Source organism: Oryzias latipes, chromosome 4, assembly GCF_002234675.1.
Source record: "Oryzias latipes chromosome 4, ASM223467v1".
NCBI lineage: Eukaryota > Metazoa > Chordata > Actinopteri > Beloniformes > Adrianichthyidae > Oryzias > Oryzias latipes.
This window is the reverse complement of record NC_019862.2, coordinates 27780375-27805304: the sequence shown is the minus strand read 5'-3', so window position 1 is coordinate 27805304 and position 24930 is coordinate 27780375. Positions and strand designations below refer to the sequence as shown.

At 39.7% G+C, this 24930-nt stretch overlaps 3 protein-coding genes and 1 long non-coding RNA gene across 11 annotated transcripts in view; 2 read left to right on the top strand and 2 right to left on the bottom strand.

The window, feature by feature from the left end:
- gabrg3 (gamma-aminobutyric acid type A receptor gamma3 subunit) overlaps positions 1 to 4944 on the bottom strand; it is a 175579-nt gene extending 170635 nt beyond the window's left edge. Inside the window, exons 1-2 of the mRNA XM_023954495.1 lie at positions 4444 to 4944; positions 4163 to 4311 (exon numbers count right to left, since the gene is read on the bottom strand). Of these exons, the coding sequence (XP_023810263.1) occupies positions 4163 to 4311; positions 4444 to 4496 (202 nt within the window). The 5' untranslated portion in view covers positions 4497 to 4944. The remainder of the gene's footprint in view (positions 1 to 4162; positions 4312 to 4443) is intronic.
- A 5243-nt stretch (positions 4945 to 10187) lies between these two features.
- Positions 10188 to 24930, bottom strand: part of gabra5 (gamma-aminobutyric acid type A receptor alpha5 subunit) — a 36598-nt gene continuing 21855 nt past the window's right edge. For both annotated transcript variants that reach the window (XM_011474418.3, XM_020702651.2), the window contains exons 8-10: positions 21963 to 22115; positions 16636 to 16847; positions 10188 to 13191 (exon numbers count right to left, since the gene is read on the bottom strand). In XM_011474418.3, coding sequence (XP_011472720.1) covers positions 12901 to 13191; positions 16636 to 16847; positions 21963 to 22115 — 656 coding nt within the window. In that variant the 3' untranslated portion in view covers positions 10188 to 12900. The remainder of the gene's footprint in view (positions 13192 to 16635; positions 16848 to 21962; positions 22116 to 24930) is intronic.
- On the top strand, positions 18883 to 20902 carry LOC111947393. 4 transcript variants are annotated; one of them, XR_002873204.1, is made up of 5 exons: positions 18883 to 19015; positions 19226 to 19319; positions 19417 to 19550; positions 20446 to 20571; positions 20858 to 20902. It is a non-coding gene; the product is annotated as an uncharacterized LOC111947393 (long non-coding RNA). The 4 variants fall into 4 exon arrangements; XR_002873205.1 differs by having other exon boundaries at positions 18884 to 19015; positions 19226 to 19257; XR_002873206.1 differs by lacking the exon at positions 19226 to 19319 and having other exon boundaries at positions 18887 to 19015; positions 19417 to 19709.
- gabrb3 (gamma-aminobutyric acid type A receptor beta3 subunit) overlaps positions 20991 to 24930 on the top strand; it is a 55228-nt gene continuing 51288 nt past the window's right edge. For 2 of the 4 annotated variants that reach the window (XM_023954488.1, XM_023954492.1), the window contains exons 1-3: positions 21008 to 21047; positions 21981 to 22083; positions 23331 to 23768. In XM_023954488.1, coding sequence (XP_023810256.1) covers positions 23674 to 23768 — 95 coding nt within the window. In that variant the 5' untranslated portion in view covers positions 21008 to 21047; positions 21981 to 22083; positions 23331 to 23673. Of the gene's footprint in view, positions 21048 to 21980; positions 22084 to 23330; positions 23769 to 24930 lie in introns of all 4 variants that reach the window. The other 2 variants (XM_023954490.1, XM_023954489.1) reach the window with 2 other exon arrangements.

Sequence of the window (24930 nt, the reverse complement as noted above, 5' to 3'; positions counted from 1 at the left end):
TGAGCATGCTGGGAACCCTCGAGCCGGCACAAAAGAAGAGGTGGAAAGAATACGTCAAGCCTCTCGTATATGCGTATAATTGCAGCAAAAATGAAGTTACTGGGTTTGCGCCGTATGAGCTTATGTTTGGCCGTTCACCACGTCTTCCTATTGATTTGGCCTTTGGTCTTCCTGTCCGGAACAACAATTCAAAATCACACTCGCAGTACGTCGAAAATTTACGCTCCAGACTTCAACAGAGTTATCAACTGGCTTCCAAGAATGCTGAAAAATCCGCTGCTAGAAATAAGACCCGCTTTGATCAGCGTGTAGTTCCTTCAAGCCTTGAAGCTGGTGATCGAGTTCTCGTACGCAATCTGAGACTGCGAGGTAAACATAAATTGGAAGACAAATGGGAAAGGGATGTATACCTTGTCCTCAGTCGTGCTGGAAATCTCCCAGTATACACAGTAAGGCCGGAAAATGATGCTCGTGCACCCACCCGAACACTGCACCGTGACCTTTTACTCCCTTGTGGTTTTCTTCCTTTTGATACCGACCACGGTCTGGAACTTTCTCCTGTTCGTAGGGCCCGTGATTCGAAGCCAGAAAAAACCTGATCCTGTGACATGCCTACCACCAGATGATGATGATGATGAGGATTATGAATGTGAATCACCTTTTGTCGTGCAGTCACCTGAACGCTACTGGGTTGAACACATTGCTCCTGGGCCTGCACTTACCGTTGCTGCTGACCCAGAGCCAATGTCTACGCCTCAACCTTTGCCCTCTCCAGGAAGATCCTCTGCTGCTGTTGAAGCCGTGCCAGTGTCTTCACCTGTCGAGATCATTCCTGAACCCTTACCTCAAGATGCAGAACCTCCTGCCAGGGATGTTCCTAGTGATGACGCAGTGTTCCGTGGCCTAGCAGGGACATCTCTAGACATTTCCGAGATTGCTGCTCAGCCTGTTTCAGGCGACGTCGAACAAGCCATTGTCGAAGTAGAACCTGATGGAGCTATCCGTCGGTCGTCTAGACAGCGACAGCCGCCTAGTCGTCTCCACTATTCCACTCTAGGTAATCCGTTAGTTTCCATGATTCAGACAGTGTTCCACAGTCTGGTGGATGCCTGTGGAGATGCGCTCAATACTGTCCCAGTTGCAACTTATGGGTCAGATTCGGCCGAACGTGTTGTTTAGCATGCACACGGAGGTGCACGGTCTTAAGGGGGGAGGGTGTAACACGGTTGCCAACTCAGGCCATTGTATTTTTTCCTTTTTTTTCCTTTCCTTCCTCACCTGTTACGTGTGTACGACGTGCCTTGGGTCATGTGACCCGACTACCCAATCAGTAAACTTTATAAGCCGCTACCCCGGAAGCTATCACATTCCATGACAGGAGAGCTGGATTGAGACGCTACGGGAGCCAACTGCCAGTATAACACGCCGCGAATAAGCAGCATATTTGGTGCACTTAGTCGCAATCGGCCATAGGGATTGATGGCGAGCTAAGCCCGAACCTGATCAAGCGCTGGAGCTCTCTGAAGGAATCACCTCCTCCCTGTCGTTCAGCCCAGGCTGGTAGGAGGCTCCTGTAGCCTAATGACTCATTTAATCAATGCAACTGCATTCGTCCTACAACCCAGAGACACAAAGACTTTCAATCACTTCCCATCACTGAACACTAACCTCCGGATTCAACTATTTCTGTCTGGGTTGCATGGACAATACATGAGCTGATGATATTGAGTCGGATACGACGGATCACTCACTGAACCGTCCATCTGTACATAATCTTTGTAAAGGATATCCTGGAATAATTTGAAATATTCTTTTGTAATATTGGTGTATGGTGTATGTTTATGTGTGTGTCAAAAAATACATGGTACCATTCATAGCAAACCTACAGTCTCCAGTCTCTGCCTCCTCTCTCCCTGAGCCGTCCCTGTTCTTCTGACTCTAGTCCACGATAGATATGCTACAAATAGTTGAAAGACATGGAAGTAAACTGCACTTTTATCTTACATTTCTGTGATGAAAGACAAATCATACAAACAAACCTGCATGAATTTTCTGTATTTCAAGATGGCATATCCGAAGTTTTGCACGGTCACAGCATTTTGTGCTCACAGCAAAACTGCAGTGTCTAGAGCACAACCTGGACAAGCTACACCCAAAACCAGAGCAATCACAACAACCAAACAAAGCATACTTACAGACAAAATGTGCTCAGGCATGAAAGAGGTGGTGTGTTGGGAGTAGAGGCCGCGTTTTGGGTGCAATTGCATGCTTAGAAGTAACTGGGTTTTTTGAGAAAGTTAGTTGCCTACAAGATGACACGCAGAGCGGCAACCAGGTTTTGATCAAATAATAGGGACGTTACAACACACTTCAATTAGCAGCCTCTGTCTTTGTCATTCAAATGTGACTCTGAAGTTGGTTCATTTTTCAAGAAAAAATGTACTTCTTGGAGGCAAGTTTTCTTTAAATAAAAAACCGAGATGCTTTAATCCCAAAATCCGGTTACAGAAAGCCAGATTATGGATTTACATGACAATGAAAAACGTTCGTAACTCTGCAATGCCTTACACTTGCACCCGTACAAGGTTTGACCCGTACGGGGGCTGCAGGTTTTTGGGTTCTCCAGATCAATAGAGGGTTGGTTGCAGATGAGTGTGGCTGCATCTCCATGGGAAAGCAGGAGTGTCTTCCAGTGCCCGGGGTGTGAAGGTGATACTTTAATGCCGTAACGTGTTCACACAAACTACACTCTAATCGTCTATTTTCCTAATTTCTTACAGTCAGGCTGCACATAAGGAAGCTACAACACTACAACCTGACGGCTGCACCATGCACGTAGAAAAAAATGTTCTGGGCTCAACAAGCGGTCTGTAATCTGAAAATGACATGTGGGTGACCCCTCGAACAGGTTTGCCCGATTTTGCGCCTGCAGACAGCCCGTATCCACCCATAAGGGCAGTTGTGACAAAGCCTTTAACTCAGCACATGCAAGCCCAAACCAAAGAACAGTCAGCTGGTGCTTTCAGCCAGTTTACAGCTGTAACCGGGTTCCCACACCGAAACATCATCATATCTTGTATCCAGCTTCTCCCTCTCTTTTAAATAAAGAGTCCAGAGTGTAGTTTATATTGTGCAAATATGCTGAAGAAAATTCTATGTAGGAAATCTATCCAGGTTGTTTATTATTCACTCTGGCTACAGATTTCAGATGACAAGACATCTTAGGTCATTCGAAAAAGCCGAAGCGGCCTGGTTACACATGTACATAGTGGAGTTATAGTCATTGAGAGAAACGGTACTACCTTTATGGAAATGTTGATGCTCTAAACTGGTCTGTACGAGCAGAGGAAATCAGAAACAATGAGCAGTTCTGAAAGATTATGATCAGATCTAACATAACTAATCGAGCTTTTGCCTTACTTTTTTGCCTTACTTCCCACTATATTATATGTTTCACCTTTCAGCTTATTACAGCTGAATTTTGTAACACAAAGTAAATATGCAGTCAGGAAAAAAATCGTGTCAGAGATAGATGCCTCCCAGTGGTCATAAATGTGTTCCCTGCTCTAGAGATGCAAACCAAACAAAACCCTGGAAGCAAACTAAAAATACCAGTATTGCTGATGTCTGTCGCATTGCACTCTGGGTGATGGTTGGGAAAGGGTTCAGGGGAGGGAAGGATGACCTACGTGGGGGGTAAAATTAGGAGTTTGTGTTTTTTTTTTTTACTGTTGTGGAGTCAGACACCTACAGTGAATGGATTCCACCCGGACAAAGAGGAACGGTGTTTCTGTCATCATGCTGCTGCAAGCGCAAATATCAACAGACTATTTCCCAGAAAGCTTTAAATCTGAGCATCCAATAAATCACACAAATATTAAAAACTGAAATGTTTATACATTTATGCTGTCACATCCACAGATGGCCTCATCGGGGGATGCACTCAGAGCAATTTCCAACTTGAAACCATCAAGAAAATCTGTGTTTTTTAGGAAACTATTTGAGGTTTATGAAGCTTGAATCATTCTGTGTTTAATGATTTTCAGATTCTGATTTATTTATTTGCTCTGAAACCTCTAATGATCACCCACATTTAGCTTTTACATTCAATAATCTAAAGATTTTTGATGTTTTTGGTTCATAAATGTCAGTTGAGCCTCACCCCCAATGTCTGGTCTCAGCTTCTTGTCATATTCTTTCAACAGATTATTGAGAATTTCCGTCGTGTCCGTTTCCTGGGACCTGGGAGCCAACATCTGCTTGACAGTTGTGTCGTCGTAGTCCTCCTCGCTGTACTCCACTGTTTCAGAGCTAAAACAAAAAAAAAATCAAAGGGCAAAAAGCTCGGAGGCTGATCACTTCACAGCAACTTGGAGGCAAGTTATCTTTAAATAAAAAATAACTAAGGCAGCTCACATTTACACGGAATTCCGCGTGACTCACCAGGGGTAAAGGACCGACAGAAGCACGACAGGAGCCAAATATTTGGGCGTCATGTTTGTCGATGAGGACAAGTAAAGCTTGCAGTCACAGGTGCTCCGAGGATCCAAACTTCATAGTTTATAATCCCGCAGTTTGGTTGTTTTCCCCCCTCAGTGTGGAGCCGCCTGTCTCCACGCGCAGCTCCTCAGCTGCGTCCTGAGCACAGGTGCGCGCAATGAGACCCAGACTTCATCGGAAGTCCTCTGCGCGTTGAGCCTGCGGGGTTCAGGAGCGCACTGCCAGCCTGCCTCACCCCCCAAACATTAGGCTCGAAGAATGACCCAGATTTGTGCCAAACGTGCTCGTGACGCACCCATAAATACTATCACAGCAGAAGTGAGCGGACCCGGTCCTGACAGCAAATTAGACTACTCCATCAGTTAGGCTCGTCCTTGAAGGCTTTCCGCCCCCCCCCAACATGCATTTTTCCTAAAAAAAAAAAAAAGTTGGACGACAGCTATCTTTTTTAGTCTTTATTGGTTGAAATAATTGAAACATCTGAGCAAAATATATCAGAACATCCCGAAACACAATTTAAGGTGTTAAAAAGAATAAGAAAATTTCCCTCAGGTTTTTTTTTAAATAAATTCAATTGTTCAAATGTTTTCAACATAATTTTCAAAATGCCCTTCATGAGAAAAAACCTTTATTCACCTTCCTTTTTTCAGTTACAGATTAAAAACTGAGGAAAAATATATTTATAGAAACAGTCGTATGGCTTTAGAAAAAGGCTTTGTTCAGTTTAGGTAAGAAAAAACATTTTCTCAGAGTTTTTAAGGTAGTAAGACTTAAAATACCAAATAAAATATCACAAACTGTCTATTCAGACAAATGCAGAAAAAGAAGAAAACATATTCAAAATAATGTTCTTACAGTGATGTGGCAATTTTCATGATTTGGTTAAAATAAAGTTAGTTCCAATTTTATTTGAATCAGTAACGATACGTTTTAATTATTTTTCTTTTAAGATATGGGGCTTAGAACAAATTTCTAAGTTTAATTTCCAGAAATATATCAGATGAAATCAGTACAGTCAAATGGCAATATAACATTTATTTGAATATATTTTTCTTGTTTGACCAGAAAAATGAATTTCAGATATGAGACCATGTTATCCAGCATAACTAAATGTCACAACAGTCACAAACAGAGAACTTTCTGCTATGCAGGATACCTACACGGAGGTATAACTTGCATCGTAAGGATGAGCATCATCAAGGGTGAATCCAGCTATAATCTCTGATCAGCTCTGGAAGACTAAAATGTGTTTTAACAGCTGCTAAGCCTTGCACGTCTTTATTTTTAGTCTTCGGCTTGGGCAAAATTCCACAAACTCTGCATCCCGCACTGTGGAGCATCATCGATCATTCCACTTTCCCTGCTTCATGTTCTTCTGTGTTTCTGCTCCTCACTGGTTGTTGACCTCACTGATGACACACTTTGTCAGAGCTGCATGACCTCTCATGTGGCCTCAAACATTTTAGGGCATTGTTGTTTTCCCAGCGTCAGTGGGACTGCTCAGAATGAATGTTGAAATCTCTGGGACTCTCACATTGGCAAAAAGAAAAAGAACAAAAACAGGAAAATGCGTACAGAGTAAGTTACAATAAAGGACTGAAAATAGTTCTATCACAACTCTGTGGTCCATAAATAAAGCCTCTGCACCTGCACGGTTGCTGGCCTTGATTTTCAATAGCGGCAAAGAAACAGAGGTTATGTGTGGCAGGAACAGGACATTAGCGGGTATCAGCTCTAGCAGGTATAAAAACATGCAACAATAAAAGCCTCATATGTAGTAAAACACACTGCACATCGTGTGTAGTAAAAACTATTGCATCATCATTCTTTTTCATGAGACTCTGCAACAGGTTTGACAGCAACAGCTGAAGCTGTGGCTGAGGTTTGTCTCCCTCTAGTGGTTAAGAATGTAAAATAGTTAAGCCCCCCTTAAAGATTACGTTCAATCAAAATGAATTGATGTCTATCCATCCACTTTCTGAACCCACTGAATGCCCTTCAGGGTCACAAGGTTGCTGGAACCAATCCAGCTACTATTAGGTGAAAGCAGAGTACACCCGTTCTGAGAGAGGAAGCCAGAGGGTCTGGAGAAAACGCACACATTTGCGGAGAACATGCAAACTCAGAAAACTGCCAGGTGGGTTTGAACCAGGGCCTTCTTACTGTGAGGCAGGAGTGCTGACCACTACACCACCACACAGCAAGAAGGGTTACAAATGACAAAAAAACACATTGTCAAAGAGAAAAAGCAACTCAAACAGGATCAGATTGACGTTTGAAATGTAACCCAGCCTCTTGTGTTTTCACCAAATAATTACTATACTGGTCGGATTTCCCTAACAAAGTAAAAGCATGCATTTTTGACTTGAACAAACTCAATAATTCCAAATCTTCAGGCTCAGTTCCCCTGTCAGCTGGCAGCAAAGACTGGAATGTTTATCCGTAATGCATAACAATTCCAACAGTTTTTCAGAAGTTCTTTTTCCATATTTCCCACTAAACTAGATGTTTAACCAAAATGTCAGCATACTACTAAAATATTTATTCTTTGTATGATCTGTAGAATCAATTTTTTAATATCCTGCTTTTATTCCCTTCATTTTTCACAGCATGCATGCTGACCGTAAGCTGTTTTTACAGCCTGTTTTACTGATACATTTACGGCATTTCTTGAAGTACTCGAAGTTGCAAAGCTCAAAGCAAGTTCTTTATTTTTTATTTTAAACATTTGGGGGAAAAAATGCAAGAACTTTTAAAAATAAACACATTTTTTGTGCAAACATAGTTGGATGTAAAGCAGTTTAGGTCATTTGTCACTCAGTATTTTTGCTGTTAAAATGCTGGACTATCATTGTTATTAACTGAAAAAAGAACCCAAATATTTTTTAGAGTAATAAAAAATCAGTAACTGATGAAAAAAAGTATAGGTACTAACCATAAGAACACAAGAAATATGTAAAAAAAATAATATATATACAAATATGTAATGAAATCAGACAAACCAACAGATTTTAATGTTGTATAGAAAAAAACAAAACAATTATTGTGCGTTTTTGCCGAAATCATTAATTCAAACTTTTTTACACTGAAGTTCTATACCTAGTCTCTTGCATTTTTAGTCAATGAAAACCTTTGATGGTACACACTACCACTGGTTTGCAAACACTGCTGACATCAAGTCTTCCATCTGTTTTAAATATTTCACATCAGCTCCATACTGCCGAGGTGAGGTCTGTTGCCAAAACACTGATCTTTACCTGTACAGACAAAGCTGAACTGCTTGTACTTACAGGCAGAAATGTTTACGTTGGCTGATGTTGATGAGGACCTTTCCTGATATCAAGAAGAAATTAAACAAATGTTGAAAGCAAATAAAGTAATATTTAGAAGTAATCACACGCATACAACCTGTCGCTGAGTACGAAATTGAGACAGATAAGAAATAGAGCCAGATTTGATTAGACAGGAGTATCTGTGGACCACGATGTTTGTAGATGTCACTGTGATCTGTACTAAGAGGAGAGAACAGGTGGAGTAACATCTAGAGAGATAGAGCTTTATTTTGGAAAGGAGGGGAATGAAGGTCAGCTATGGTAAGACCGCGTTTCTGTGTGTACATAAGTTGAACTCAAGTGGAACGATGAGGTTACAGGAAGCAGAGGTGGAGATGGTGGAAGACTTCAAGAACTGATGTGTTGTTTCTAAACCAGGTTGGAATGAGTGGAAGGAGGTTTCCGATGTGATATGTGGCTGAAAGAATGTCATCAAGAATAAAAGGAAAGGTGTAGAATACTGAGGAGAGAGCAGCCCTGTTGTTGGTTTAGAGACTCTGATGCAGAGACAGGACGCAGAGCTGGAGGTAGCAGAGATGAAGATGAGGTTTTCTTTGGGGGTGATGAAGATAGATAGAATCAGGAATGAATCCATCAGAGAAACACATCACTTTGGATGTTTTGGATATAAACGCAGGGAAGCAAGTTGAGATGATTTGGACACACTGAGAGTAAAGCTGTAACGAAAATCTGAATACTCCAGATTTCTGTTCCAGAAAAATCTAGTATGAGTATTTGTGACATCAGAGATAGCTAATTTGCAATCTTAATAAATATAGTAAAAAAGAACTTCAGTCAATGTAATTGCAGCTGTAAAATTACATAATATTATTGGATATGTGCATATAAGCTAATGTAATAGAATAAATGTGAATCCACTTGCCACAGGAGTTATAATTATTTATTCATTATTTTTTAATGGGCTCTCGGGCGCCCCCTATCGATTTATGTCTATGTTCTGTGAGTGGCAACAAAAAATTCTATTAGTTGTGCCACAGACATGTCCGAGGTAGGTCGCATTTTGCAGCACACCGCATTATTATTTATTTCAATTTATAATCAATCTCTCATTGTGATATTTTCGTAGTGTATCATTTAAGTGTTTCTTTGTTTGGTTAATGTATTTCAAGTTAGCTAATCTGTGTATGCTAAATGGACTTTATACTTTTTGTAGCGTGCTGCATGTGCATGTGCGCAAGCCGTCCATGTCTGACAATCACCCTTTATGTTGTTCAGACAATAAACTCAGAATTAAAGATAAGCTGGCTGTCCTGTCGTTCCACAACAAACACAACGCAGAAAATCGTTCTGAACCAGCCTTCGTCAAGACCGAGCTGGTTATACTAAAACTAGAAAGCTGACAGCAAAACGTTTAAATGTGGCTGTGTGTAAAGTGACAGATCCATTCCTTTCTTGTAAATATTTGTGTTTTTATCTGCCATTTTTTGTTGATCTCCTGTTATCAAAAGAAAAACTCATCACCACTCAGACTGATGAAGCCACATGGATGGGTGGTTTCAAAGAAAGAAGTCCTTAATGTCGAAATTCAACCTCAAGACACTGTTCTAAATAAAGAGTATAAAATGACTGTGTTTAATACAGATGATTTTAATTTTCAAATATCCAGTAAAAAGACATGCATACAGCAACCATACAAAAATAATATATGAAATAGCTAGAATCGTGGTTTGATCTTTGAATCTTTGATCTTGATTTGTGAATGGAATGGGATCACCTCCTGAGTAATCATCCACAGCCCTGGTTGACAGGAGGAACAGTGACGATGCTGGTAAATGAATGCTGAGGTTGGAGCTACCAGGAAATAAGACCAGGGAGAGTATTTACCAAATGGGAATTTTCATGCCACTTCATGGGATTGTCCACCAGTGACCGTTTGATACTGAATGTAAATATTACTCAAAAGGAGGTAAATTCTTGTCAAAAAGACGAGAGCCAGTGGCGTCTGCAACAGACCCCAACAATCCAGCAAGTGGCAGTCCACTGTGTGATCGGGACGTGCATATGTGTAATCAGAGTTGAAACAGCATGAGCTTACTGCGGTTCCATTAGGTAAGATTAAGCCTCCCTTTCATCACATCGGCCCCACAGCCATCTAAATATGCAGTTTGTACCTGGAGGCTTACTTTCACTGGATCTATAATGTTGGGTGGAGTCAGTGAACCTTGTCTGACGTCTGGTGAAGAATTACTATTAAGGAAAGCTGTTTTTAGAAGTAAATCTATAAATGTGGTCGGTGTGTGTTTCGAGTGACAGAGGAAGAGACTGAAACATGTTTAAAACCACTCAATCCGGAGGCAGAAAATCCAAACGGCAAAGCAAAAGTAACAAACAAAATTCATGGTTGATAATGATCATAATTTATTGCTTCATATATTTGCAATTAAAGCACAGACTGCCAAAAAATTCAATTCAGGATCACATTACGACCTAATAAACGAAGGTGGAAGCAGCTAAGAAGACCACCCTCTGGCTGTAGAGCTACCCTGGTGAGTACATTTTATGCTTTTATTGGATATTAATCAAATATGCAATTTTGACACCAACAATTAGTTGACAATTCCGGAAAGTAGTACTTTGATGCTCTCTTGTGGTTGTTGAAACCCCAAAGACATCAGTTCAATGGTATATAACTAGTTTTGAAATCTGATTGAGCGCTTAGAAGTACTTCTACTGTATATTATTTTGGACATTTCAGTGTTTAATTGTCCGTGATAGTTTACACTCTTATCATCCCATTGATGAATACAATGGAAGTGTTGGGCTGTTTACAGGGAAACTCTGGTATCCTAACTCCAGACATCAGGTCAGAACAGACATCTTGGCTGCACAGGCGCATTTTTGGATTTTTGGATTCTTGTCTACGAGCGTGCATCTTTAATCGATGTAGAGGTCTTTGGAAATACGGTTGAAGTCAAATGTGGAGGCTTTTACCAACTTTATAACCATGTTTGATTGTAGGATATGAACATTTTAGCCACAGAGTAGCAAATGCTAATGTGGACAGAGAATCGTTTAAGTCTAAAAAGTCATTAATAAAGTAAAATAAGCGTAAAAAAAATAAGCCTCTTTTCCACCTCAAAGCTTTGCATGAAGACTTAAAAAATTGACAGAAACGAATTGCAACACCCAAATATTTCAAACCCTCCCTTTTTTTTCCAAAGATATCAAATCTGAAAGGACACCTGTTTTTTTTAAACTGTATTACTACAGTTTAACAGAAATGTGGTTCAGCGTTTTTACTCAAAAACCCATAAGCAATCAGAATTGTAATTTATATGAGGACTGAAGTCCCAAAACAAAAGTTTTTTTCCCCCCAAGATTTATTTTAATCAAAGAAAAGTCTGGAAACAAGTGTATTGGAAAAGGCTGCAGTCCAACGATAAGAAGCATTCAATGACAGTCAACAGATTAATGAAGAGAATCTCTTGATCATAGCTTTTCTCAGTTTTTTCTTCAAGTTTTGACCTTAAGACTTGGCATCTAACAAATAAATCAATCAATCCACAACCTCATATCTCATGTAAAGCCACAAATTGTATTAATTTCAGGATTTTTTTCATTTCTTAATTTAAAGTCTTGTTCTCTGTCAAATATGAAGCTGTCATAAAGATGTTTTGTGCTGAAAAATTCAAAGAACTTCGGTCAAAAAAACATTTATCCTTTGTAATGATCATGCTGGAGTAAATTCTAATGAAAACCAGTTTCGATCTTCTTTAGTCCCTAAACTTAATGAATGAATGGAGACTGAGATTACACTCAAAGCAAACAAATCATTTAAAAAAAAATATTGCAGTTACTAAAGATAGAAAACAAAATAACTTCAATAGAAACAATAAAAAAAACCTTGATGGCTTACAGTTGGATTCTTATGCTATCAAACTGCTAAAGATAAAACTACCTCACTACATCTTTAATAAAGAGCTAGAGAAAAGCAGCATTACTGCTGTTTATGCGTTACATACAAGCTTGACCGGCTGGTTTAGTGGTGCCATTTTGAAATAGCATCTATACACATTTATAAGTGCTGATATATTTCCTTGCATACATATATGGTTTGTTACCTGGTGAGTTGGAAACAGAAGCTGCCGCCATCACTGCAGCCAAAACTGTCCAAACGTTACATGAACGCGACATTCCTGTGGTAGAGTAGTGGTAGCAAAAACTAGCCTAAACAAAAAGAAGTTCATTGTTGAAAACCTAGCTTTGGAAGGAGTAGTTGCAGGAGATCTCAGTGCATCCATAGAGAGCTATGGCACCCTGAAGGCAACACATTAAGCATGGCTATTTGTTTGCTTTTAACAAGGAAGCAAAGTTCTATGTGCCTCAGTCCAGCCTTACATATCTGGACCCCAAGCCCATTTTTACTGTACATAAAGAGGAGTTAAAAAGGTATTTGCCAGTACTGGGTAATAAAACAGTACAAATGTTGTCTTGCATAGCATTTGGCGTTGCTGTAACATCATTTTACTGGCATCACAATGGGAAAATATAAATGCCAAATGCTAAAACTTCAAAGTAATGAGTTGGAAATGAATCAATAATTGGGTTTTGATTGGTGTGAAAGTTGCATCTCTTTAGTTTGTTTGTTGTACATGTATTAACTAAAGAAAAACAAAGCTGGGTAGCTCGGTTGGTAAGGTGAGAGGCTACCGCACAGGAATCCAGGGTTCGATTTCCGGAGGAGAAATGAACAATGGTACAGGAGCAATTACCATATCAATGTTGAGCAATAAACATCACCCAGTGAGGGCCCCTTGGGCAAGACCCTTAACGCTACTGCCTCCTGAGCGCGGTTTGGTTGCAGATCACTGCTCCCCCAAGGAATGGGTCAAATGTGGAGAAGAATTTCCCCATTGTGGGATTAATACAGTATCAATTATTATTATTATTATTAAGAATCAAATTGTCTGAAGCAAAACACATGCAGTGTAGTTCTAAAGAAAATCATGTATGATACAAGGACTGAGTGCTTGGCATCGTTTGTGGTGGTGTGCATTGGTTCCTGTAGAGGCTTTCTGCAGAATGAAGGGCCCTCGTTCTGGAGCCCCTACACCGCTCCTTTGATCACTGGTTCCCTGTTGAGATACGTGGCCCAGTACACAAGGTTAAAGGTCCCAAACAAAACGGGGAACACAATCCTGGACATCTTGTCAATCTTGCTCACACTGTTGTAAGTCTTTTTGGGGTCTGGTGCCTTGGTTTCAGGAGGCTTGAGCTGAACAGTGGTGCTGTTTGAGATGGTAGAAATGGAGGCATCCTTTGTGATGTTGGCTGTGTAATTTACACCAGTCGGGCAGGAGTTATTTGACTTCTTCGAAAGAGCTAAAGGGTCTTTTTTCTGGAAACAAAAGAGGAAACATTGATGATTTGGATGTCAAGTAGTCACAGAGCATAATAACTAATGATGATAACAAACCAAGGCTGAAATCAATGTCTTTATGAACCAGCTCTTCACCACATCACTAGGAGTGAGTTATATTGATCAACAGTTTAGAGCTTCATACCTTACACCAGTGTTTTTCAACCTTTTTTGAGCCACGGCACACTTTAATCTTGACAAAAATCCCGCGGCACACCAGCATCCAAAAAAAAAGAAATAAGCAGAAATTCACGGTCTCTATTGATCGATAGCCCCCCCCCCCCGCATTCTCACGTGCATTTTGTGATAATTGTGGCCACAAAAGCAGGAAGTTGCGGCTGTTTTTTCTAAGAGATGAAATAAAAGTTAAATTAGAAAATTTAGGAACTGTTTGTTTGTCCGTTGAGGTTTCTAGACATTTCACGCGCACTCATTGTGCGCTGGGACACTGGCCCTTTAAGCCAATGCATCATGGGAGATGTAGTGTGAAAACTGCCGAAAAAGGGCAGAAAGACTCGCGTCTGTGAGCTTCATTTGTTTTGTTCACGGTCTGACACGGTCTGACACCGGACTCTGTGGAAAGCTACACCGCTAAAGACGAGCTTTAGATGGTATTTTTGTTGGAACTGAGAGACTTTATGAGCAGAATTAAGAACAAGGAAGCGAAGACTTTAACCACTTCTGATTGGTCAGACTGCTGACATGTGATTAAGCCTTCAACAATGATTGGCGGAGACAGGTAAAGGGGCCGGACTTTCCCGCAAACCGCTATAGCTGCAGGTAAATACCGTCATTCTTATCAAAATGTCTTTAATAGAATCAAATAAACACAAAGAAAAAATAATTTTAAGATCTTTTATATTCCTCACTACTCAGTGTTTTATCAGGGCCTGTTTGGATGAACAAAGAGCTGATTTCCTGGAGATGGAAAATGTTTTTAGATCAGTGAATGATTAATGAGGGTAATTTCCCACGGCACACTTGACCATCTCCCACGGCACACTAGTGTGCCGCGGCACACTGGTTGAAAAACACTGCCTTACACAAACATTTTATCGATATTTTTTCAACTTCCCTCCACAATAGGTCAGACTAAACCTGACCTATACTAGTAACACCAGACTGCCTCCCTACAGTTGTGGGGATTGATAATGTGTAACACATGTAAACGCCACAGTGGATCTGGTTTCACTCCTCTTTAATGGATCACAAAACCTAAAAATAGTATTATTTAAGTAATAAAAGTAGCATTTAAAGACAGGTTCATGCTTGTAGATAACCACAATGTCTAGAAAGAAATTAGGAAAAGGTTTCAAAAGTTTTAGAATAAACTGAATTTGAATTTCGTCAAATGGACAGACAACTCCTCTGCAATGTTTTTTTCCAAATCAAACTTGGGACCAACACATAGGTTTCCAGGACTTTATTAAAATAACCAAAAGAATTTCAGTTTTTAGGTAATGTTGATAGCTGTCCAGTGGTAACATTCCCAAGGGGGTTGCAAAACCATCAACATAAGAAACCTCTGGCCGTCAGTTGAGTGTATTAAAATATTTCCATATCACTTTTTCAGAGAGCAACAAACCACAGTTACAGCTCAGTTAAAGCAGAACTATTGGGTGATTTCACTTCCCATTCAAAGCCTTGACTGTACAGGCCATGCAGGGAAGCCTTGGCTAACATTTAAATGGCTTTGGTAGGTTCTAACAATGGAATTATATAAATAAACATCCCAATTCCAGGATAGACGACAGAGGAAATTAAGAAAATGTAACTTAAAAGTGCAATTCTGTGTACTGATTTATTCAAATTGTTGTGAATCAAAAACAGATGGAAAAAATGCAGTTTGTAAAAGCTTGTAGGTTTGATGTAGAAGCTACTATGGTAGGTCATAAGCTCCCTCCTCTGCTCCATTCTGATGTGTCCACTTGTAGACAAATAGATCCAGATGCGTCTTTGTTTGCCTCGTGAAGGCATCTGGCTCAAAACTGAACGGCCGAATAGCTCCAATACTGCTCCGCCATTTTTGTTGCACCACTAATGTTAGGTTGTAAGGGGCTGTAAGCTAGTGGGAGAGAGTGTAAACAGATAAATGTCAGGAAGTGTGTGTGTGTGTGTGTGTGTGGGTAGTGGGGGGGGGCAGATTTCTAATTAAATCCTACCACTATGCAAAAACTATGACCTAGAGAACACAGGTTTTTTGATTTTGGCTAAAAATTGCATATTTATAATTAAAATATCACTGGGAACGCACTTTGAAAATAGATCAAAAGATGATTGGAGTGAGTCTTTCACACTGCTCGACACAGTTTTTTCCCTCCATTCATTTTCTAAATCCATTTTGTCCCTGTCAGGGTCATGGGGCTGCCGGAGCCTAACCTGGCCACTTGTGGGCAAAGGCAGGGTACACCCTGGATAGGTCGCCAGTCTTATGCAGGGCCACAATCACACAGCTATATACACACACACCTTGGGGCAATGTAGAGTAAACCTATGAAGCATCTTGCATGATTGCTAACTACTGTGCTACTCTGCAGCCCTACATCTTTTTTTAATGAACAAATTGGATACATGTATTCAGTAATAGATAGGATGATGATGCCTGGAAAACAAGTGGGTCAGTGGCCTTCAGGGTTTGGAAAAAGCTACCACTGAACTATTGTGTTGGCAGGTTTGTAACAATGCACTGTGCCAAGTTTTGCAAAAACCAAACACATCAGCACCAACACTGTTTAACATCTGTTAAACGTTACAGTGAGGGTGTAATGATTTGGGTTCGTCCTCCGGACTTGACCGTCATCCTTGTTGAGCCAGCCGTGAATTCAAAGGTAGTCCGCAGTCAGATATGTGGCCATCTGTCGGCCAGCTAAAGCTGAGCTAGAACTGGGTCATGGAACAAGACAGCTGGCGGTAAATCTACTGTAGACTGGTTAGAAGACAAGAAAAATGATTCAAGGCTTTACAATGGTCAGGTCAAAGTCCAGCCTTCTTATGGGAGCTTTGAGGAGATTTCCTCGATGAAATACAGTACCTACAACCTCAGTGAGGTGAAGCCATGCTAGAAAGAGTGGGTAGAAAATCCCCCATGAGGATTGTATGCTGGAATTCATTTTGCTATTTTACTGCTATTTTATAGTATCAGTGTATGGGGCTTTTAGAGACACAATGCATCTGTTTAACCTAAATTACAACAGGGGTTTATACAAATATACACCTTGTGTGTCAGAAGATTCATAACCCCTGTTGTACCAGTAAAATATGTCCAACAGAAGAAGCCTTCAGCTCTCATCTGTTTTTGTTCAGCTGTTGGACAGGACATGTTAAGAGAGAAAAAAAGAGACACAATGCATCTGAATTTTAATTCTCCTGGTCAATAAGCAAAAACTTGTGTGAGATGTTGTCAATTACTCTACAGGAACGTACCTTGGGCTGCTGGGCTTCCATGGCCTTTTTTCCATCCCAAGCCCAGCTCCGCTTGGTAAAATAATTCACTGTGGCAAATTCAATCAGAGCAGAGAAAACAAAGGCGTAGCACACCGCAATGAACCAGTCCATGGCAGTGGCATATGCCACCTTAGGCAGGGAGTTTCGAGCACTGATGCTTAGAGTGGTCATGGTGAGTACTGTGGTCACACCTGGCAGGGAAGGAAAGTGGGTCAATTTTACTCGTCACACTCGCAATTCAGATTTTGTTCCGGCAGATTAAGTCATGGAAACAGTGGGATTTGGATTATTGTTACGGCCACACTGTCAGAAAAAAGGGTACGGTTGGGGTACGTTTGTGAACACTTAGGGTACAAATGGTGAATTTGTACCCTAAGTGAGTCATAATTACACCTTAGGGTACTCATATGTACCATTTAAGGATAAAAAAGGTACAAATGTGTTTCCAACCATCAGAGGGCCTATATTTGGACCCTTTATTCCACAAACAAAGGTACAATCACTTGTGTGACAAAAGTAATAATTCAAAGTGTATGAAACGTCACCCAAAATCATTTAATACGTTGTTGGTTATTTGGAAAAGATGCACAAAATAACCAAATATATTTAAGAGACCACACATCTTTTATGACTAGTTCTGAACAGTACACAAGCACATTATATTTTATTGATTGTGCAGAGCATCAAGATAATAACTTTTAAACATGTCTTAGTGTGAGCCTGTTTTTTTTTTTTACTTATATAAGAGCTGTTTTGTTTTGCCTTTAATTTAGAGCAAAAGCACACTATAGACAAAATGATTTGATGTTTTTAACCTTATATGGTGTACTTTAACTTGGCCTAAGTTCAATTTAAATTTCTAGTCTTTGAGCTGTTAATTTAAGTTATTTTTTTCTAATCATACATTTTCATAAAAAAGTAAATTTCTCTGTTACTACGTTACATTATGTGTTCATATTAGTACCTTTTAGCTTTTGTACCTACACAGGAAAAATGAGAGAGTACTTTTTTCGGAGCTACCATAAGTAATTTTTATTTAAGTAGGTTTAAAAACGTAGAGGAAATATGTTGGAGTAAACCAGCGAGACCACGCCCACTCTACTTTCTTAAGTTTCGTTTCTTCCGCCATTTTGTTATCCCGCAGCGGCCGGAGGAAGACAGAGGCTGTGACTGAGGTAAGTCTGCTAATTGCTCAAAAATAAGTTGGAAACTTGTTTTAAGCGGGTTCGGTTAGTTTATCTGTAAGGAATAACTTTTGTGTAGTGGAATGCTGCTATTCCACCGTGTATGTGCCTGTGAGGAGATTGAAAACTACGAGCAGGAGTTTGCTAGTAACGGTTAGCCTCAGCCGTTTGAAGTTCAGCTAAATGCAGCCATTAAATAAATTAAGCTGTTGTTTTTATTGGTGTTTTACCGCGTTCCGTTAAATACATTGAAATATATACATTTTATCACTAGATAATTCTGTCGCCGTTTTACCGATGTACGCTGGCGTTGATGCACCGGTTGTTGTTGCCAACCCCCCCCCCCCCCTCCTTTTTTTTTTCTTTCTGTCTTTCTGTCTTTCTTAGTAAGGAAGCCAGCTACTTTTGAAACGACCAGCTCCATAATTCCTACTGATATTTATCAGGTCCGTCGAATTCAATGCGTTAATCATTTTAATCTGTAATGTGTAGGAGTCCAATAACGTTTTATTTTATTTTATTTTTACACCGCAGTATGGCAGTCCTTCCCATTTATGTCAGCCTGCCTTAACTGCTGTGCGCGCGCAGCCACCATTTCTCGAATGCAAGACAGTGACAGACTGTTTAGGTTGTCATGATCGCTCATTGTTGGTCAAGCGAAGTTTACACTGTGTTGTTGATTTTGATCATTCTCCTGAATAAATGCTGTGTTGGTACTTTTTGGTGTTGTAATTTTTTTTCTTTTTTGTAATTATTTTTTTCCCACCAGGAAAGATGCAAGCTGTGCTTGAACATGTCGAACGCCCAAAAAAAAAAAAAAAATGTTTTGAAATTCAGCTGACCTTCAAATCCTTTTGGGAATGCGGTGAGTGGAAACATCACAATTTCCAGCATTTTTCTTTACAGGAATCAGTCAACTTTGTGGATAAACTGTCAGCTGTGATGCAAACAGATTTTTTTAATTACTTTTTAATTTAAAGATAATTTCTGTGCTGTATTCTAAACATAATTTTGCTGTGTTCACAGCTGCCAAAAAGTTCAACATCCCAACCTTGGACTTGAAAGTGTTTGATGACTCAAAGACAGAAGTTGATGAGCAGGTTTTTGATCTCCTGTTGAAAACCCAAACCTTGGTGTGTTGGAAATTTGTCTGGCCGAAGATTCAAATCCAGAAGGTGAAGTTTTTCTTTTAAATTGTAATTTATATATTTTGTTTTGAATGGTTTTGGGTAAATTCCCCTTTGATGCCTGAATTTACTTCCAAGGGAAACGACCTGTGTTTTTGCTTTCAAGTACATGCTAAATTAAGAACATTTTTGAGCTGAAGAGTTTTGATTGTATATTTGCATCAATAGGAGTCTGAGGGTTAATGATTTATTTGACAGGACAGTGTGGGGAACAAAACACGGGCAAATAAGTGAGTTTTTTATCCTATTGCTGTCTTGGACAAGATAATAAATCTGCCAAACTGTTAAGTCGGTCAGTATTTAAAAAAATCTTTGTTTTTACTTTTTTTGTTTTTGCTATCATACTAATTTAAATATTACAGTAACTGAAAGCTTTAATACTTTGACAGATCAGCCGAGTTGTCCTGCAAAGAGCTGCAATACCAGTTCAAGTGGAGATACTGAAGTGGATTCAGATGACACAATACTATTACAACACAGTCCTACAACAAGACGAAGAGTTGAAGACGCCTCTCTGGCCAAAGTAAGTAAATAATCTTTTCACAAATTCATCTTAAGCATTCAAAGTCAGGCTGTCTTTATTGGAGCTATCCAGCCTTATAGATGTGAGCCAGATGCCAACTCAGACGAGGAGAATGAAGAGAAGCGGAGCAGGGAGCTTGTGGCCTGCCAAATGTAGCTTGTACGTAACAACTACAAGCTTTCTCAAATTACATCTTTTCATCTGCTCCTGATTCATCCCAATTTGAGAAAATAAATATTCAGGAACACAGTTTTATTCTTAAATCTTATAACTATGTCATCATAAAAATGCTACATTTTAAAAAATAACTTTCATTTGAGTGGGTCCCCCATTTTTAACATGTCACAGTATTTTTCTCATGATGGGCACGTTTAAAAGAACACGTTTGAAACTGCACATCTGAGTATTCACTCAAATTGGGATGAATCAGGAACAGACAAAATAAATGCAGTTTGAGGAAGGTCTCTATTGTGACGCACCACATGAAATGAAGTTGGTCCGAGTCCCTCTGCTCTGCTCTATTCTGATGCGTCCACTTCCAGACAAACAGATCCATTAACATCTTCATCATACTTGTCTGAGCTTGATATAAACTATGGCCGGAAAGCTTCAATATTGCTCACCATTTTGGTTTCACCACTAATGTTAGTTTTAGGTTGGAAGGACTGTAAGCTAGAGGGAGAGGGCGTAAACAAAGGGATGATCGGACATCAGCAGAGGGTAACTACTGTGTCAATAGCCCCGCCTACAACTCAGAAGTTAATTTCTGATCAACTCCAAACCACTCTGCACAAACTGTCTTTAAACATCATCTCAAAGTGCTTTAACCCCAGTAATCAGTGCTTGCAGTTGTATTTTTTATTATTAATATGGACTTTTAAATTTGATCCAATAGGTGGTTGCTGTCATTGGTGAGGATGCATCATCCGTTGAAGGTCATGTGAATGTCCTGCATATCCAGTACAGCAAGGTGCGAGAGGATGTACTAAAGAAGTACCCTTTCTTGAAGACAACCTCAGGGGTCAGTGACATTTTAAATCAGTTCTCAGCTTAAAATACATTTTGAATGTCAATATAAGCTGAGACATCTGCTAAAATGATCATTAACAGCTTTAACTCAATTGTAAAAACATTGTAATTTTCTAAACCCATATATAAATAGTCATTCAAGCCAAGTAATATTTATACAATGAGATCACTAAAGGGAAATGGCAATGAAAGAGGCAATAAAGAATATTAGAATGTTTTATGTCTTTTGTTTTTAGTTAAAGTGAATGATTAATTTTCTAATTTTTTTCAATTTTCAGTTGTTTGATGTTGACCGAATGCATCCATCACCTGTCAGTTTAAGCCAGCGCTTCAAGGACGGCGTTTACCAGTATTGTGCCAAAGGTGCTTGAGCTTGTTCAAAGAAAAGCTCCATTAGCCAAAGTCTCCAAAGAAGCAAGAGAAGAGAAGAGATGCTTGCAGAGGATCTACTAGGTATTCAAATAAAATGTAAGCCTTGGTAATCTTTAGTGTTTTATAGTTCTTCTTTTTAGAATTCGTATCAATATTATCTTATCACATTTATGCATTTTATTATTAAATTATGCATTTAAACTTGGTTATAAGTTTACTTTTTTATTATCTATTTTTAGAAAATGTAGAATGCAGTAGAAAGATTTACTTAAAATGAGGCCTAGTGCTTCTTTTGTTAATGTCACAAGTTTTATTTCATGGCTAAAAATGGTAACTGAAGTGCTATGTGCTGTTTACGATTGATCAAATGTTAAGGTTATAGTTACAATGAATGCAATGTGAACTGAAGGAAAAATATAGATTTTTCATTATTGTAAAATTGCTAATAATTGTAAATATATGCATCCTTATGTGACACTGTGGAGCTTAAAACATTCATACTGTGAAATGTCAGAATTGTAATTGTTTTGAATGTTTAATAAATGTGATAAACAGTATACATGTCTTTTAATGTGCTGTATCTGGTACAAATTTGCCATCATAGGGTACAAAAGGCTTGTCACTGGGGCAGTACCCTTAAAAGAACAAATTTGTACCTTTTATAAAGGTACATTATGGTACCATAACACTATAAGGTACAATTTTGTCCACAGAGGTACATATTTGCCTTTGAAAGGTACATACTGAAAGGGTACAGATACGCACCTATATGAAAGGGTACAACATTTGTACCCTTGAGGGTACTGCCCCAGTGACAAGCCATTGTACCTCTAAAGGTACAAATTTTGCACATTTTTTCTGACAGTGCAGGTTGTGCAGTAAATTATCCATACATCAACATTCCTGACAAACTGGAAAAAATAGCTCAGAAGTTTCCAAACTTTGATGCTGCCGTTTTGAAAATATTACATTGATGTCAAAGCTTGATATGGTTGCTTGATTTAGACTCACCAAAAACTGTTCTTGCAGGCACAGACTCTCGGTTGAGCCAAAACGAAACCTGAGACAGAATTACAGTCATGAAGCACGGCATGTAGGTCTGGATCACAAAGTAGCCAATCTTCCTCTTCAGGTAAAAGTGGGCCATCATCACTGTATATTGACCTGTCGAGAGCAGCAGAAGAAACAAGGCTCATCGATACCCTTGTTTTCATTTTCTTGAACTTGCAGCAGCCCAAACCATTAGACTACCACCGCCATGTTTGTCTATATTATGTTTTTTGTTAGTTTTACAAACTTTAATATTAGAACAAATATATTTAAACAGCTACTTTCCTCATAACACATGAGCTTTTTAAAAATACGTTATTTTTTTTAGTATAAAAAAAACTAAAATGGATAGATTTTACAAACTGAGTTGACAGTCTTTTTTTTATCAACATGTACAGCAAAAGATTTTAAACAAATATCCAGGTTTAAATAAAACTTGAATGAATAAATGAATGAACAATTTATTACGGACACAAGGTCCAAATTACAAGACCATAAAACAAACAAAAAGAAACAAAATTCATAAAAGGTACCACCAATTGGGTGGTGCAGAGGTAGAGCGGTCGGCCTCTGATTGGAAGATCTCAGGTTTGGTTTCTGTCTTTTCTGTCTGTACTTTGGAAAGACTCTGAACACGACATTGCTCCTGGTGGTTATAGGTTGATGGCAGTGTTCATCAACAGATCCACCATGTGTGAATGTGTGTGTGCATGGATGAATGGGACTGTGATTGTAAAGTGCTTTGGGCTTTCTAAGAAAGAATTAAAGTGCTATATAGGTATACGCCACTTAATTTTATTTAAAAAAAAAAAATCAATTTTCAAAAAAAAAAAACCCAGCTCATGATAACTCCCTTGATCCCAGATACATTTGCAGTTGGTGTTTTATACGGACAGTTTTTTTAGCTGCATTTATTCTTCAGATTTTACAAAGTAAAACTTAGTTTTGCTTTTTTTTTAAATCCATTTATCACCACGTTTGACATTATTTCTACCTGTGAGCAGATGATATAGTTTCTTGGTAAATTATTAAGAGCTCTACAAACTGGCCGAGTTCCTTAAATGTAAAACAAATCTATGTGCAATAAAATACAAATAAAAAAAAACAGGTTGGCTGGAACTCATATCCTGTTAAACAAGTGAAGATTGCATTTGAAGGATTTTTTCAGAAAAATCCTGTCCAGCTACAGAGTCTGATAAACTATAGAAAATCCACTGATGACTGCTGCTTTCTCCTGGCAAAATCGGATTTTTCTGTCTCACTAATCCCTTGTCACAATCTGCATCCTGTATCGCTCTCTCCCTCCGTCTCTCTCTTTCTATGTGCTAGAGTGTGTCCATCCTCTTCTGTCAGGCCGGGACACTCCTGACTGACGGCGAACATCCTTGCGATTGTGGGAGCGAAAACGCTCAGGCAGTCAGCAGTGATTACAAGCAGGTGCACAGATGCTTGAAGCAGAGCGGGGTGAGAAGGACACCAGCAAACTTTGGATGGTCTGTACACTGCAACAACAGTCACCATGTCCTGTATGAAAAGGACACCTGTGTCTCCGTCGCTCCATGGACTACGAGCCAGCAGCCCTGCTCTGTGGTGGCACAACTGGGAGGACTCTGCTCTGATCTGACCGTCTCCCGGGACTGGATGTGGACGGAAACTGCTGAGGCGTGAAAAAATGCGGTTGTGGTGGATTTCACTGTTTGGATTTTGGAGTGTCTGTGGGGAACTGCCGTTCATAGCAGAGAACAACGCTGCTATGTTGGTCAACTGGTGAGTGAAATAGTAAACTTTCTGTTGAGCTTTTCTGCCATCACGCAAAATGAGTGAGACGTGAAGAGGAAAACCTCAATTGTGTTGTGCTAAACCTGTGGGGTCAGAGGTCGATCCTCCACATGCCAGTGGAGCTCATTGCAGGGTATTTTTAGCTCGTTAAGGAGGGTTTCACCCTCAGATCAGTGACGCTAATTAACACCGTGCTCACCCTAGGTGACTTGCCTTCCTTTTTTTAGCATTAGTTTCTAATTTGGATAAACAGTCGCACATTATTACAACTCGCTGTCATGGGAGTTTGGGAGTTAGCCCTGATTCTGACTCACGTTCACATTTTCTATGAACTGCATTTGGACATCCCTATTAATGAAGGCTCAGCTCTTATACATGATCCAATGTAAACATGGCCTGTCCCAACAGATGCAGGATCAAGGAATCCACTATTCCTGTTCACAGCAAAGCTATATAGACCCCTCCTCTAAAACAAACCACAACCAACTACCAAATGTATTATTCTTTACATAACAGAATTAAGCAGCTGCCGCCTGCGCTCCACCCCATGTCTTGCCTTCACAGCAACCAATCCACGAGCTGTGACGTCACTTGGTAAAAGCACAACTGATGGGCCTGCATACGGATTAACCCTACAGACCCAATGGCTCAGACCACGGATAAGTGTTTTTTTACCCCCCCCCCCCCCCTCCTTCTCTCCCGATTCCACCCCCACTCTTTTAGCAGTCCCAGAGACAGCTGGTTATGTGTGGGCATTTCCAAATCCTTGTGATTCATTCATTGTCTCCATCAAGCTTGATTTCCTTCTGACGGCGTCTTTAGGTGACATAAACTGTAATGACATACCGCTGTGAGTGTGTGTGTGTGGGTGTGTGTGTGTGTGTGTGTGTGTGTGTGGGTGTGTGTGTGTGTGTGTGTGTGTATGTGGGTGGGGGGGGTTGAAGGGTAAAATCCCTGGTCCTGCCCAAAGCTGCTGCAACTGTTGCTACGACATGAACAATAACAGAGTGATTTCAATTATTCTTTCTCAAACAATAGTCAATGCTTTGGAGTTTACAATATTTCAGATTATCACTAAATCCAACAAGAGCATAGAAGGAACCAAATCCCACACATGACACAGAAATCAGAATTCAATATTCTCTTTTCA